The 17,489-nt window shown below is 43.0% G+C and overlaps 1 protein-coding gene across 1 annotated transcript; it reads left to right on the forward strand.

Annotated features, from left to right (window-relative positions):
- Window positions 1-8,680: 8,680 nt before the first annotated feature.
- LOC106600830 (ATP synthase F(0) complex subunit C3, mitochondrial) lies at window positions 8,681-15,855 on the forward strand. Its single transcript, XM_014192534.3, has 5 exons — window positions 8,681-8,825; window positions 10,354-10,401; window positions 14,069-14,149; window positions 15,104-15,282; window positions 15,532-15,855. The coding sequence occupies exons 2-5, from the start codon at window positions 10,363-10,365 to the stop codon at window positions 15,644-15,646; spliced, it is 414 nt and encodes a 137-aa protein (XP_014048009.1). The 5' UTR covers window positions 8,681-8,825; window positions 10,354-10,362; the 3' UTR covers window positions 15,647-15,855.
- The last annotated feature ends 1,634 nt before the right edge of the window (window positions 15,856-17,489 follow it).

Genomic DNA, 17,489 nt, shown 5'->3' on the forward strand with positions numbered 1-17,489 from the left:
TCTTATCATTGGGAAAGTTTGTTTTGCATGGCCCGGCATCCCGGTTGAGTGGTTTTTGCAAATTTTAGAACCTTCCATTGATACTTAATTGAAATCTCCACCCACCCGGGGCACTGGGCCATTCAAAACGTACTCACCCATTGCTGCTAGCTTTCTGACCATTCAGAATCATAACAAAGCTTCCTTCAGCCCCCATCGGTGGGCACCAATAATTTTCGGGACGTTTTCAGCCAACCTGTCTATTAGGCTAGCTATAAAAATGTAGAGGGTCGTTACTATTTACCAAAGCCACAAAGTCACAAACCCGCCTGATTCTGGTCAAATTGGAGTTGCTAGCTAACATTCGGGCTACTTAATTTATGTTTTCAAAGGCTGAACTCTCCTGCAAACTATAAAATGATCACCAATCACAGAGGACGAATGTGTCAACACGTGCTACGAGGTAAGTTGTCATTTGTTGATCTAAAGGGAAGAGATGCAAGTCACATTGTGTAAAATATGGATATATACTGAACGAAAATGTAAACGCAACATGCAACATGCAACGATTTTACTGAGTTATAGCTCATATAAGGAAATCAGTCAATTTAAATAAATAAATTAGGCCCTAATCTATGGATTTCACATGACTGAGCAGGTGTACAGCCATTGGTGGGTCTGGAAGGGCCTAGGCTCACCCACTTGGTAGCCAGGCCCACCCACTTGGTAACCAGGTCCAGCCAATCAGAATACGTTTTCACCCACAAAAAGGCCTTTATTACAGACAGAAATACTCCTCAGTTTCATCAGCTGTCCGGCTGGCTGGTCTCAGACGATCCCACAGGTGAATAAGCCGGATGTGGAGGTCCTGGGCTGGCGTGGTTACACGTGGTCTGCGGTTGTGAGGCCTGTTGGACATACTGCCAGATTCTATAAAACGACATTGGAGGTGGCCTATGGTAGAAAAATGTACATTAAATTATCTGGCAACAGCTCTGGTGGACAATCCTGCAGTCAGCATGCCAATTGCACGCTCCCTCAATACTTGAGACATATGTGGCATTGTGTTGTGTGACAAAACTGCACATTTTAGAGTGGCCTTTTATTGTCCCCAGCACAAGGTGCACCTGTGTAATGATCATGCTGTTTAATCAGCTTCTTGGTATGCCACACCTGTCAGGTGGATGGATTATCTTGGCAAAGGAGAAATGCTCACTTACAGGGATGTAAACAACATTTGTGCACAAAATATGGGAGAAATAAGCATTTCGTTCATATGGAGAAAAATAAAATATATTTTATTTCAGCTCATGAAACATGGGACCAACACTTTCCATGTTGCATTCATATTTTTGCTCAGTATAATATAATCAAACTTTCATCAAACCTCACGTTTATTGGGATTTAATGTCCATCCTCTACTGCCAAAAATGGATGAGCCTCCCCTCCTGAGCTGGGCTCCTCTAGGTTTCTTACTTTCTTCTTCCAGGGAGTTTTTCCTGGCCACTGTATTTCTGATTTTGCTTGCTCTTAGGGTCTAGGCCGGGTTACTAAAAAAGTACTATGTGACAACTGCTGAAATAAAAAGTGCTTTATAAAATGAATGATTAATAATGGTGATATTATTCAATAATATGGGTATCATTCATTGAAATTATAATTACATTGAATTAATATTGCAGGTTGTACTTTTATAAGTAGATTTTTAATATCTGCATTTCAGCAGCTTGATACGTGTTCGACAATGGTGGCAGAGGAGGAGAAGGAGCTATGGGCGGGTCGGAGACGGTTGACCTCATGTTGAACGAGGAGGACGAGATCGTTGAGGGGAAGCTGCATTGGGTGGTGAGACCTCCTAGGTTCCGCAGCGAGGAGCTCACTGCTTTGTGTAAGGTGCTGCAAGGAAGTCTGGAGGCTGACCGCAGGTTTCAGGCTACACACACCAGATGTCACGACATAGGAACTTTTTTAAGTTGTGGTTGTTCATGTCAAGTGTATCCCACCACAGATATTGATTTGGCCTTTGTATAACTATTTAGCTTTTCATTCAATCTACTTTTCTTCAATAACAAAACTTGCATTTCAGTTGAGTAGTCTTTAATTGGTCATTTATGTAAGTGTGACAATCGTAGAAAAAAATAACAATAGCACATCCCATATTTTACAGAATGAGAAATAACAATGACATTCACAGTTTATTTGACAAAAGTTTCTAGGGGATCCAGATCCCTTATCATCCCATGATGAGGTGAGGCATACCTGATATTGCTAAGATGTAGGCTATTCTGTTGGCTATATACCATCCATATTTAGTCTGCTGAAATTAACTAAATAATAATGTATTCTTTGATATATTTCATAAGGCCTATGTATTTGTATGCAGCAGAATTTGCTGTCGAATTTTAGGTCCTGCTTTAAAATGGCGTTCAGCTTATAAAGGCTTCAAAAAGCCTTCATAAGCACTACATAAATGGGTTACAAAGCATCTATAACCGTATGGCATGTTTTAGGAAGGGTTCATAAATGTGACATAACTGTGTGACATAATCACCAATGTCAAATGTGACATAACCCACTATGTCAAATTCTACTGAAGGATGGCATATGCTGATAAGTGATGTCATGTTAGTCACATTACACTTGATCTCATTCCCAAACACTTCTACCCAAAAGCGCAAAAGGTCTGGTGGACCAACGCATCAAACTTGGCCTTCATTAGTTAGGGTTATGACATGACAAAACCATACATCCTGAGGCTGCATTTATTGTAGCTGGGGATTTTAACAAAGCAAACCTAAGAACCATAATTCTTAAATTCTATGAGCATACCTGTCACGCTCTTCTTCGTCTTCTGACGATAATGCGAAATCGTCGTCTGAAAAGGTGGACCAAAACGCAGCAGGCTTGCGGTTGTTCATTTTGAACATTTAATTAAATCAAAACGAACACAAAACAACAAACAAGAGAACGAACGATCTACTGACAGTCTGCAAGGCACAAGGCTAAGACAGAACAATCTCCCACAAATCACAAACACACCCTAATATATGGGACTCTCAATCAAAGGCAAGTAGACAACACCTGCCTTCAACTGAGAGTCCCAACCCCAATTAACCAAACATAGAAACAGACACACTAGACTCAACATAGAATACATGAAAACCAAACAGTGCCCAAAAACCCCGGAATACTTAAATCAAATGCCCCTTCAACAAACACACCACCCCGAACCACATAAAACGAATACCCTCTGCCACGTCCTGACCCAACTACAATACCAATTAACCTTATACTGGCCAGGACGTGACAATACCGAATCCGCGACAAGAGCTGGTAGCTTTCTGGATCATTGCTAATCAATCTTCCGCGATGCATACAAAGCCCTCCCCCGCCCTGCCTTCGGCAAATCTCACCATAACTCCATTTTGTTGATCCCAGCCTATTGACAGAAACTAAAACAGGAAATGCCCATGCTCAGGTCAATACAACACTGGTCTGGCCAATCGGATTCCATGCTTCAAGATTGCTTCGATCACGTGGACTGAGATATGTTCCGGATAGCCTAAGACAATAACATTGACGTATACGCTTACTTGGTGAGCGAGTTTATTAGCAAGTGCATCGGAGATGTCGTTCCCTCTGTGACCATTAAAACCTTCCCTAACCAGAAACCGTGGATTGATGGCAGCATTCGCGTGAAACTGAAAGCGCGAACCACCGCTGTTAATCATGGCAAGGGGACCGCAAACATGACTGAATACAACCAGTGCAGCTATTCCCTCCGCAAGACAATCAAACAAGCAAAGCGTCAGTATAGAGACAAAGTAGAGTCGCAATTCAATGGCTCAAACACGAGACGTATGTGGCAGGGTCTACAGTCAATCACGGATTACAGAAAGAATACCAGGCCGTCACGGACACCAACGTCTTGCTCCCAGACAAATAAACAACTTCTTTGCTCGCTTTGAGGACAATACAGTGCCACTGACACGGCCCGCTACTAAAGCCTGTGGGCTCTCCTTCTCCGTGGCCAACGTGAGTAAAACATTTAAACGTGTTAACCCTCGCAAGGCTGCCGGCCCAGGCGGCATCCCTAGCCACATCCTCAGAGCATGCGCAGACCAGCTGGCTGGTGTGTTTACAGATCATATCCCTATCCCAGTCTGTTGTCCCCTCATGCTTCAAGATGGCCACCATTGTTCCTGTTCCCAAGAAAGCTAAGGTAACTGAACTAAATGACTATCGCCCCATTGCACTCACTTCTGTCATCATGAAGTGCTTTGAGAGACTAGTCAAGGATCATATCACCTCCACCCTACCTGATACCCTAAACCCACTCCAATTTGCTTACCGCCCCAATAGGTCTAATGACGATGCAATCGCCATCACACTGCACACAGATCCTATTGTCACGTCTGATTTGGACTGGCAGATAGGCGGAATCAAATGCAGGAGACAGAGGTGCTGGAGGTGAGTGTCTTTTACTAAAACGGACACACACAAACGCCGAAAAGCACAGGGCGCTATACAAAGTTCGCCTGGGAGAAACACTTTCCCATAAAACACAAAATATAATTCAAAGCCACAAAAAGGCAAGGAGCGCAGCCCGGTAAATCCTTCGATAATAATTGTCGGTAACACAACGTGGACAATAAACAATCCCGCACAAAATCCCAACTGAAAACACACATTAAATAAGTCCCCACTAATGACATACACAAAACAGGTGCGGAACAGACAGACAAAACTAAACGACACAGAAACAACGATCGGTGGCAGCTAATAGGCCGGCGACGACGACCGCCGAGCGCCGCCCGACCGAGGAGGGGCGCCACTTTCGTTGGATCCTGTGACACCTATCCCATCTGAACAAGAGGAATACCTATGTAGGAATGCTGTACCTACAGCTCAGCATTTAATGCCATAGTACCCTCCAAACTCGTAATTAAGCTTGAGACCCTGTGTCTCGACCCCGCCCTGTGCAACTGGGTCCTGGACTTTCTGATGGGCCGCCCCCAGGTGGTGAAGGTAGGAAACAACATCTCCACCCCGCTGATCCGCAACATGGGGCCCCACAAGGGTGCGTTCTCAGCCCTCTCCTATACTCCCTGTTCACCCATTACTGCGTGACCATGCACGCTTCCAACTCAAACATCAAGTTTGCAGATGACACAACAGTGGTAGGCCTAATTAACAACAATGGCAAGACAGCCTACAGGGAGCAGGTGAGGGCCCTCGGGGTGTGGTGTAAGGAAAATAACCTCTCACTTAATGTCAGCAAAGCAAAGGAGATGATCGTGGACTTCAGGAAACAGCAGAGGGAGTACCCACCCACATCGATGGGACAGTAGTGGAGAAGGTGGAAAGTTAAGTCCCTCGGCGTACACATCCCGGACAAACTGAAATGGTCCACCCACACAGACAGCGTGGTGAAGGAGGCGCAACAGAGCCTCTTCAACCTCAGGAGGCTAGAGAAATTTGGCTTGTCATCTTAAGAGCATCCTGTCGGGCTGTATCACGGCCTGGTACGGCAACTGCACCTCCCTCAACCGCAAGGTTCTCCAGAGGGTGGTGTGGTCGGCACAACGCATCACCGGGGGCAAACTACCTGCCCTCCAGGACACCTACAGCACCCGATGTAACAGGAAGGCCAAAAAGATCATCAAGGACAACAACCATCCGAGCCACTGCCTGTTCACCCCGCTATAATCCAGAAGGCGAGGTCAGTACAGGTGCATCAAAGCTGGGACCGAGAGACTGAAAAACAGCTTCTATCTCAAGGCCATCAGACTGTTAAACAGCCATCACTAACATAGAGAGGCTGCTGCCAACATAGACTTTAATAAACAGACTTAAAGGTATCACTAGTCACTTTAAATAATGCCAAAATATTTTCATATCCTACATTACTCATCTCATATGTATATACTGTATTCTACACCATCTACTGCATCTTGTCTATGCTACACGCCATCGCTCATCCATATATTTATATGTACATATTCATCCCTTTACATTTGTGTGTATAAGGTAGTTGTTGTGAATTTGTTAGATTACTTGTTAAATTTTACTGCATAGTTGGAACTAGAAGCACAAGTATTTCGCTACACTCGCATTAACATCTGCTAACCATGTGTATGTGACCAATAAAATGTGATATCCCAGGCTTATACAGTGCATTCGGAAAGTATTCAGACCCCTTCCCTTTTTATACATTATGTTACGTCACAGCCTTATTCTAAAATTTCTTAAATAGTTTTCCTCATCAATCTCTCATCAATCTACATACAGCACTTCATAATGACAAAGCGAAAAAATAGGTTTTTAGAATTTTTTCGCAAAGCCTCTCCTGCGTTGTCTTGGCTGTGTGCTTAGCGTGGTTGTCCTGTTGGAAGGTGAACTTTGACCCCAGTCTGAGGTCCTGAGTGCTTTGGAGCAAGTTTGCTCTGTTCATCTTTGCCTCGATCCTGACTAGTCTCCAAGTCCCTGCCGCTGAAAAACATCCCCACAGCATGATGCTGCCACCACCATGCTTCACAGTAGGGATGGTGCCAGGTTTCCTCCAGATGTGACGCTTGGCAGTCAGGCCAAGTAGTTCAATCTTGGTTTCATCAGACCTGAGAATCTTGTTTCTCGTGGACTGAGAGTCTTTAGGTGCCTTTTGGCAAACTGCAAGCAGACTGTCATGTGGCTTTCGTCTGGAATGCTGCAGAGATTGTTGTCCTTCTGGAAGGTTCTCCCATCTCTACAGAGGAACTCTAGAGATCTGTCAGACTGACCATCGGGTTCTTGGTCACCTCCCTGACCAAGGCCCTTCTCCCCCGATTGCTCAGTTTGGCCAGGCGGCCAGCTCTAGGAAGAGTCTTGGTGGTTCTGAACTTCTTCCGTTTAAGAATGATGGATTCCACTGTGTTCTTGGGGATCTTCAATGCTGCTGACATTTTTTGGTCCCCTTCCCCAGATCTGTGCCTCAACACAATCCTGTCTCGGCGCGCTACGGACAATTCTTTTGACCTCATGGCTTGGTTTTTGCTCTGACATGCACTGTCAACTGTGGGACTTTTTATAGGCAGGTGTGTGCCTTTCCAAATCATGTCCAATCAACTGAATTTACCACTGGTGGACTCAAGTTGTAGAAACATCAAGGATAATCAATGGAAACAGGATGCACCTGAGCTCAATTTCGAGTCTCAATTTCGGGTCTGAATGCTTATGTAAATTAGGTATTTAATTAATTTATTTTTTATAAAAATTTGCACAAATTTCTTCAACCCTGTTTCAGCTTTTTCATTATGGGGTATTGTGTGTAGATTGCTTAGGAATTGTTTTTATTTTATACATTTTAGAATAAGGCTGTAACGTAACAAAATGTTTTAAAAGTCAAGGGTTCTGAATACTTTCTGAAGGCACTGTATATGGTGTCATTTGGGGCTCTGAATAATGTGGAGTGTTGCTGGCCTTTTTACTCCACCCATTCCGTTGACGGCCGAATCACATTACATGTGCGCTTACTGCACTAAAGAAAATCACTAACCAAACAACAGTGCAGGTCATGCTCACTGAATTAAAGGGCAACTACACTAAAAAATCTAAGTTTCTTCCATTTTTCCCAGAAGTCAAAAGTCATCCCCTGATGTAGTTTAAGCATTGTTGTGAACACAGAAAATCAAAATTTTTTGTTTTTCTATTTTAAAAAATGTGGAAAACTGGGGGGAATCAGAAAAAAAATGCGAAATCTGAAAACTGGAATAACAAAACCAAGAAAACAGAATTTGGGAAAAACATAAGTAGGTAAAACATTTTTATGGATTTGAGAAGGCCCGACCAACATTTTTGGTTTTGCATGACTGCACCTTAAAGTGTGTGTCATCCTGCAGCACAGCATTTTTGGGGAAGTTGAGGTTAGGTCCAATATTGACTACACACCCAAGAGGGAAAGAGGTTCGGCCATCCTAGAAATGTTTTAGTGAAATATAATATAATATATCAAGTTTAGCGAACACTTTTTTCAAAAGCTACTTTCAGTCATGCATGAATAAAGTTTTATGGATGGGTGGTGTCGGGAATTGAACCCAATATCCAAGATAAATGCTTTGTGCACGGTCCTGTGTGGCTCAGTTGGTAGAGCATGGTATTTGCAATGCCAGGGTTGTGGGTTCGATTCCCACGGGGGACCAGTACGAAAAAAGAAAAAAAATGTATGCGTTCACTACTGTAAGTCGCTCTGGATAAGAGCGTCTGCTAAATGACTAAGATGTAAAAAATGTATATGTAAGGACATTATTAAGCGGTTTGTGTCATATTTGACATTGGTGGTTATGTCACACATTAATGCCACATTTATGAACCCTTTATAAAGCATGACATACGGTTATAGATTATTTGTATGAAGCCTTTATAAGCTGCACGTCATTTAAAGCATACCAATTCCTTTACTCCTAAAATGTTGGAAGTAGGCGGGACGTCCTATACACTGTCCAATAGAAATCAAGGACACTGGATGTAGTTTGAAAGGTTAACGGGAATATGGTCCAATGGGGAAAGGAAATAGGATTCGAGTCCATTCTTACCATTCGTCAGCGTTTGAGTCACCCAGCCGCCCTAAATACTGTCAACCAATTGCAAGCATTGTAGTACATTGAAAGCTCCATTATAGGCTAGGTTAAAAGTAGTGACAAGCTAAACAGGAAATCACAGTCGAAGGAGGTTTCCTTTTGTCCAATGGACGTTTAGGACGTAGTAACTAAGATTATAAATGACAAGGTGACAGCTGTCAGAGTGCACATTGACTGCTGCTGTGAGCGAGAATTAGTAATCCAGGACCCCGTGTGTACTGTAACATTAAGGTGAGTTAATAATTTAGGGTTTCAGTGTGACGCATTATTTTGTGATTTCGGTATGGTTATAATCGCATTGTGAATATTTTGAAATGTCCCGTCAGCATTGCGGGGGCGAATATAAATTGTTAGCATGCTAGCTAGCCATGCAATGTAGGTGAAGTTGACGGCCATTCAATGATTTCTTCCCAAGAATGACATTTTACAGGGAATGTATTCGTACTGTAGAATTCTTACCAGAGAAGTGTCTACATGGGCAGCCGCGAATACTGTTGGGAAATAAACATGCAAATGCTAACTTGTTAAACCATGCATTTTGGTGTACAACCGATTCTAAGCTGCGGTGAAGCTTCTGCAAAATGTCTGACTTGCTCGTCCATATCTGGGCCTAGTGAACCAGTGCATGTTTTCGGTCATTATGGATACATGTCCCTGAGGATTGAGAAGGACGTTTAACAATTTCTATCAATTTCTAGTCCTGTACCAAATGCAGCGTCCTTGTATTTAAATCCTGTATTGGTGTCTGTGGGTCATTTTTGACCTTCACGTCTCGAGCTGGCTAGCCAAATCCTCCCACCTATCGAATAACGTTAGCAGTGTCCGTCTGAAGTATATTACATTTAGCTAGCTATGGCTAACAAGCTTCCCGGGTTATCCAACTAACGTTTCATGCTGTCATCTTTTTGCAAATCGATGCTACCCTCATTGCATGTGAAATGGGTTTAATAAGCCACATTTAAGCATGGACATTTTAGTTTAAGTTTCACCCGTGGTGATTCCTTCGGTTGTCATTCGTGCTAATGTTAACGTTACCTGCCCAGGGGCGGAATGGCGACAGGGAAGGAGTGGGGTGTACTGTACTAAAGAATGTGGCGGGTTTTTTTTACAATGAATTTAGCTAGTTAATTTTTATTTTGACACTCATTCAAGCAGAGCTAAAGGCTAGCTTGCCTGTCTGGGCCATATCTGCACTGGTACTAATACACTACCTCGCTACACAATTAGGTTGTGTATTAGTAATTAACACAATTAGATTAATTAGCACTAGACATCTCTGGAGTCGAAGTTGATCATAGTTTAACTCCCCACTTAGTGTTTTGAAAGGATCTTGTTTAATGCTTCACTGTCATTTGCTTTGGGCTCTTGCCACATTCAATCACGCCTTGCTATTTTCACTTAACTGATCTTATGACATGGGCATAAAGATTGTAACTTGATCCTTTATTTGCACCGAGTTGTAACCTCTTGAGATTCTACATTCAGATTTTACTACAGAACCTTAGTCTGCCTTTTGTGCATCCTCTTCCCAGATGCACATGGTCAAATGCTTGACTGGTTACACCTACAGCTCAGGTCACCTTTACTGTACCTTTAGCAGTGTACAGCTGGTGTAAGGCTGTAGTTAAGAGTTGTGCATGCCTTTAACATTTTTTGGTGGGTCCAAACGACTGTGCTTAAAGATGCCTGTTGAATTGATAGGACATTTAATGGTGGCGCAAATGAGCAGTTAAATGTAATTTCTCATCTCTCTCCACAGGCACCAGCCATGTACGCCTGCGCTAAGTTTGTCACCTCACCTGCTGTGGTATGTATTCATTGAAACTACAATGTCACTGTTTGATCCTCTACCAGTCGTACCTTATCAGTCTAGATCTAGCATGTACACGCAATCCTGTTTAGCTATAAGATGCGCAGCAAATTAGTGTCCTTGGTAAGGAATATCACATTTTATGTCGCATGCGACGAATACAACAGATGTCAGGATGCTCTCGATGGTGCAGCTGTAGAACCTTTTGAGGATCTGAGGACCCATGCCAAGTCTTCTCAGTCTCCTGAGGGGGAATAGGTTTTGTCGTGCCCTCTTCACGACTGTCTTGATGTGTTTGGACCATGATACAGGGATGCAAACTAGTTACCTTTTCGGCTAAATTCGCCGTTTTGAATCCAAAATTGGTAACCTACGTGATTCGTGTTGGTCCGATGACAAGTTGGGGGGGCATTGGATCACTACTGGCTGTGAGTGAACGAGTGACGCGCGTTTGAAGCATTAACATTGGCTGTATCCAAGGCTCAGCCAATCGTTCACACAACAGAATGCAGCGCGTGACTGAAGAGACAACCAACTTGCTAGTTACATCATCAGCGCGCTCTCTGGAAAGACAGCAGACAATGGAAAGGCAGCTTGCCAGGTACAGCAGCGTGTCCCCTGAACGATAACGAAGAGGTAGGTGAGCAGTCTGACCATGGAGACGGGGGTGAGAAGGTGATGAAGTGTACTTCATGAGCTGTAACCGAACAACTGGCATTTGGTAAGTTTGAGGTGAGGGAGAAAGTGGGGTGGAACAAGTATTGTTCGCATTGTTAAGTATGTTGCTAGCTGGATCGAATTCTGCAAATGTTTTTTATTTTATTTAACCAGGTAGGTCCGTTGAGAACAAGTTCTCATTTACAACTGCAACCTGGCCAAGATGAAGCAAAGCAGTGTGACAGAGTTACACATGGAATAAACAAACGTACAATCAATAAAACAATCGAAAAAGAAACTATATATACAGTGTGCAAATGGAGTAAGGCAATAAATAGGCCATAGTAGCGAAGTAATTACAATTTTGCAAATTAACACTGGAGTGAGATGTGCAAGCAGAAATACTGATGTGCAAAAAAGTAAATAAAAACTATGGGGGATGAGGTAGGTAGATTGGCTGGGCTGTGTACAGCTGCAGCGATCAGTTAGCTGCTCAGATAGCTGATGCTTAAAGTTAGTGAGGGAGATATAAGTCTCCAAATTCAGCTTTTTTTTAATTTTTTATATTTGTTATTTTTTTGCAATTCAAATCATTGGCAGCAGAGAACTGGAAGGAAAGGCAGCCAAAGTAGGTTTTGGCTTTGGGGACGACCACTGAGATCCAAGGCCAGAGAAATGTTGAGCAACATTGGCCAACTTAACTGATCAAATAATTGTGTTCATGGTGTGAAAATTAGCTTGCTAATAGTCAGACAGCTATTGTTAGTAACCTAACCAATTCGCGATAGTCTTAACTGGTTTACGACTCCTTGCCGTTCCTCAAGTTATAATGTGCTAACGTTGCTTACTGGACCCTGGTAATCTGTTTTTGAAATGTTAACTAGCTAACGAACTACCACGCGACTAATGTTTTCCCTCTACAGTATGTGGTTAATTTTCAGAATGAGAGAATTGGGTGACAATGAGGTGTTGCTTGTTAAACAAGTGGATTCAGGGATCAAGTGTAGCAGGAGCTGGGCCTGGCTTAAGCTGGATGCCTCTATAGAGGTGAAAGGAACACCACACACTTTTCAATACAGTGGATAAAAAGGGGTATGCCAGGTGTACTCACTGCCTGAAATAGATAAATTATGGCAACAAAGGGCATCATGCTCTGCTGGCACATTGTAGATGTCCACAGGCAGAAAGTGTGCATTATAGCCCAAAGATATTGCTTTTGTTGCATTGAACTTGACAGTAACCTGTGTGAGGCAGGATTATATATTTATTTTTTTACTCAGGGAATGCTATTTTTGCACACATGTAGCCTTATGCACTTGATCGTCTCCTGTAGTGGCCACTATAATTGAGCAAAAATAGAATGCCTATTTGTTTCATTCTATTTCTACTTTAAGATAATTTTTTTCCCCCCCAAGTGCAGTATTTAGGTGTGTGTGTGGTCACAAGTGTTCTATTATAAAGGCTGTCATGGCTAACTGCAATATTAGTGTATTTTCTTCTTTTTTTAAGACTTGCGTGTCATTTGCAGTAAAGTCCAGGCAAACATTGGCTTTCTTTACCTTTTTTTTTTAGCTCTGAGTTATATTCACATTAACCACTTTATTTTACACACAGACTGATGTAGATCATATTCTTTGTTTAATTAGTTAAACTGCTTTTCCCCCTAGCAGAGATTATATATTTTTTGCATGTTTCAGAGTAAAAAGTGTTTCCTTTTTGGGCCCTCACCAGCTTGCATCCCTGGTGATCTTTTGCTGGTGACGTGGACACCAAGGAACTTGATGCTCTCAACCTGCTCCACTACAGCCCCATCAATGAGAATGGGGGTCTACTCTGTCCTCTTTTTCCTGTGGTCCACAATCATCTCCTTTGTCTTGATCACGTTGAGGGAGAGGTTGTTATCCTGGCACCACACTGCCAGGTCTCTGACCTCATCCCTATAGGCTGGCTCAACATTGTCGGTGGTCAGGCCTACCACTGTTGCGTCTACAAACTTAATGATGGTGTTGAAGTCGTGCAGTCATGGGTGAATAGGGAGGACTGAGTACGCACCCCTGAGGGGCCCCCGTATTGAGGATCAGCATGGCAGATGTGTTACCTACCCATACCACCTGGGGGCGGCCCGTCAGGAATTCCAGGATCCAGTTGCAGAGGGAGGTGTTTAGTCCCAGGGTCCTTAGCTTAGTGATGCTCTTTGAGAGCACTATGGTGTTGACTGCTGAACTGTTGTCAATTAATAGCATTCTCACATAGGTGCTCCTTTTGTCCAGGTGGGAAAGGGCAGCGGAGTGCAATAGACATTGCATCGTCTGTGGATCTGTTGGGGTGGTATGCAAATTGGTGTAGGTCTAGGGCTTCTGGGATAATGGTGTTTGCTGTGAACTCTGACCAGCACATGAGATGAGAACACTTTTTTTTTTTTTTTTTTTTTTTTTAAGGTTGATTGAAAGAATAGTCTAGGGCAGTGTTACCTGTATGTGTGACCAGTGGTCAGCTGGGGATAAATTGGGTAAACATCACCTTGTAGGCTAATCTAACCCTATTGTACTCAATCTTTACTAAGGACACGATTTGGATTGATCATGACTTGACACCAGTGCCCCCGACTCTGTACCAGTACCCCCTGTATATAGCCCCACTATTGTTATTTACTGCTGCTCTTTAATTATTTGTTATTCTTAGCTCGTAATTTTTTTTTGTATTTTCTTAACTGCATTGTTGGTTAAGGGCTTGTGAGTAAGCATTTCACTAAGGTCTACACCTGTTGTATTCGGCTCATGTGACAAATAAAACTTGGTTTGACATTGCCGTTCTACCGGTCTTCATGCATCTAATCCTCCTAGACGTTAGACTATTAGATGCACCTCTGTAGGGTCATAATCTTGGCGTGCTCCAGAACTCACCTCAGGGTAATCTACATTTGGCAGTCTTAGTAATGATTGTAAGTAGAGCTTGTTACAAGCTTATAAGTCTGTCTAGGAGTCTGATGTGTAGTTGTCTCTTGCAGCTGCGTGGGGGGTCCAGAGTCCTCGCCCGGCCGGTCTCGGTCTCAGTCTTCAACAGACCTGAAGCCAGAAGTGAGCAGCAGGTAAGCCTCTCTGCAAACCAAAAGTAAACCCTGTGACAGTAGAACTGCTAACAATTCTGTGCTTAGGTGTGTGTAAACCTTTTGCCAATTGCCCCTTTTTGTGATAACCTCAAACTATTAATTAGGCCATTTTTATATTCATAAAGTTTATTTTTAAATTATCAGTAACCCTTATTACCTCTTCGGTTGTATTTATCCTGAACACCAGACTACTTTAAATCCCTGTATGGTGAAATACTAACATAACCAGTGCTTAAATAAGACTGGTATCCTGGCTGTGTCCTTGTGACCTTTTCCACGGATCCCTTCAGGACTCTGCGACCTTTTTACTCGCATATCCGCCTTAATATTTTGCTGTCCAACCTGGAATTTAAATTTAAGAGCACCAGTGTGCTTAGAGAAATTAAGGATTTTAGCTTTAGTATATTAAATATTTTTCATAGTGCTCCTAAATTGTGCCTTGATTTATTTTTTTTAAATGTAGGTGCACACATGCTTGTAAAAATAAGATGAATTAAAAAAGGCACTGGAGCACCCTGCACTTGTATTGCCCATTCTTGACTGTTATCTTGAGCAGTACTTTCAACCTCTGCACTAGTCTCTGTTCTTCTTGATGGGTTCTGTTCTGGGCCTTTATTCAGTGGGGTCAATGTACTCCTACACCGTAATAGTACAGAAATGTATTACGCCATACATTTCCTTCTGTTCCATAACATCCCACTCCTAAACAAACCCCAGTTCCAGATGTGTCCCTCCTAGCCCTTATCTGTTATTTCTTGTTAGTTCAGACTACCAGAAGGGTCAAGGTGAAAGCAATAGGGAGCTAAGAGCTTCCATCATTTTGGAGTGGTGGGCTATTATGAGATCTACACCTGTCAGGTGGCCTCAGGAGCTAGAGACTGAAATGGAACTATGTTCTGATTTTGACTGTGCGGCACCCTGCATCTTCCCCAGGCCCTGTTGCCTGTCGGTGAGGCCTCTCTTCTAACCCGGGGGTTCCAGACCAGCACTATCTCCAGGGACATCGACACTGCCGCCAAGTTCATCGGTGCTGGAGCCGCCACAGTGGGTGTGGCGGGATCAGGGGCTGGAATTGGAACCGTGTTCGGCAGCTTGATCATCGGCTATGCCAGGTAACTGAATCCTTCTCGTTCATCAAGCCTTTGTTTGTGGAATTGGGCAGATTTAAACGCAAAATCTGATGCAGGAGAATAGTTGTGATCATTGATTATGTGAGTGGCAGGGAAATGCTAACATTTTAGCACAAGAGTATTGATGAAGAATATTCATTTGGGTTCATATCATTAATGACCAAATTGCTGCTGGTGCTGTCATCCAGCCTAAATCATAACTTCCGGTCCTCTCCTCTGTCTCTCTGACAGGAACCCCTCCCTGAAGCAGCAGCTCTTCTCCTACGCCATCCTGGGCTTTGCCCTGTCTGAGGCAATGGGGCTCTTCTGTCTCATGGTGGCGTTCCTCATCCTGTTCGCGATGTAATTTAGTGTGTCCCATCCCTGTCACCTCCCTTCTCCCAGGGAATTGGAACTCTTGATGTGACGCTCATGAGGCTGTGGCACCGCCATTCCAATCAAAATCTACAATTACAAATCCTGCCTTTTTATGTTCCCCTTTTTTTCAAAGTTTTACGTAAGAGCTCAGTTTGATTTAGACTGTCTGTCTGAATAAATGGTTGGGATAACTATAAACTTGTCAGTCCTTATTTTCAGTGGTGTTTGGGTGCTGGACTTAAAGACATGTTAAAGTACTAGTTAAATTATCACATTGAATACAATATAAGCTAAATGTACTAGTACAGGGATGAGGTCTCAACTTCATGTTGTGTTAGAATAATAGAATACACAAGGTGCAATTTCAATAAAATGTAGTTGTGCATCAGCAGTCACTCAATTAGCCCATGTCAAGCAAGGCATTTTTAGATTGGTAAATTAGTCTAGCAACCAGCTCTGTAAACTTGTAGTAAGTACGGTTGAATTACCAACTGGGGTGGGGCCCATTTGATCATCAGTTATATTAAAAACAGCGAGCATTTGCCTCCCCTATGGCAATGTGTATCATTTCAGGAAACTTTGAAACACTATTTTTGGGGTCTTCGCTGTCACGAGGGGGGCTGATTATGTTTTGCTCGCGGGGTGGGTATGGATGTGGGTACGCAGAGCCACTGCTGCCCCTTGTGGTGGGCATTTGTATTTTTTATTTTCTTTGTCTCCCCTACCCCTATTAGTTTCCATCCCTCTACTAGTTTATACAGTGTACGAAACATTAGGAACACCTTCCTGATATTGAGTTTTGCCCTCGAACGGCCTCAATTTGTCAGTGCATCGACTAGGTGTCATGCGTTCCACAGGGATGCTGGCCCATGTTGGCTGGATGATCTTTGGGTGTTGGACCCTTCTTGATACACACGAGAAACTGAGTGTGAAAAAAACGAGTAGCGTTGCAGATGCACTCAAACCGCTGCACCTGTCACCTACCATAACCTGTTCAAAGGCACTTTAATATTTTGTCCTGTTCATTCACCCTCAATGGCACACACAATGTCTTGAGGCTTAAATTTTTATTTAACCAGTCTCCTCCCCTTTGTCTACACTGAAGTAGATTTAACAGGACATCAAGGGATCATAGCCATCTGGTCAGTCTGTCATAGAGCATGCTTTGTACGTTTGGTGTATATGCGACGTAATACAATTTTTGGTCTGCACAAAATGTTGATATACAGGCTTGCTTGCTGCAATTTACTTTTGACTTGATTCAAAAGCTGAATTGGGAAATGATCTGTTTTCCTAAGTGGAGTTTAACTTTACGCAGTAAACCATGCTTTCCTCAGACATTTTGAGTTGGAGAAGGACCTCTGAGATTCACCCTTGGTGTAGCCACAGGGTCTAGGTACTGTCCACATTTCCTACACCTGCCCTGTCCATTGCTTTTGAATGCAAGCGGGGGAGCCAATGGGCACACTTTGGGGGGGAATATGACTCCTGCACAGACATGAGTGCCTAGGTGTTGTTTCTGGACAACAATTTTAGTTATTTGGGTGGGTGGGCCAGTGTTACAAGAGGATGAACCACATCTTTGAGCTCTTGAAATTAAGTACATGTTTAAATTGGCTATACTGTACACTTTCCTCAATTTAGACGGTGAAGCTGAAATGTTTCATTTGGCTCTATTTTGGATTTAAGATCAAATGTTTCATATGCCGCAACAATCCTGAATGTCACCTTTTTATTTCAGGGTATTTGTCACCTTCAGTTGGGGGAAATCGATGCAAGTGCTTTCATTTCTTAACGGTAAAACACATGCATGAAGATACTCTCAAATGAAA

The sequence above is a fragment of the Salmo salar genome, chromosome 03 (genome assembly GCF_965601325.2).
Source record: "Salmo salar chromosome 03, fSalSal1, whole genome shotgun sequence".
NCBI classification, from domain to species: domain Eukaryota; kingdom Metazoa; phylum Chordata; class Actinopteri; order Salmoniformes; family Salmonidae; genus Salmo; species Salmo salar.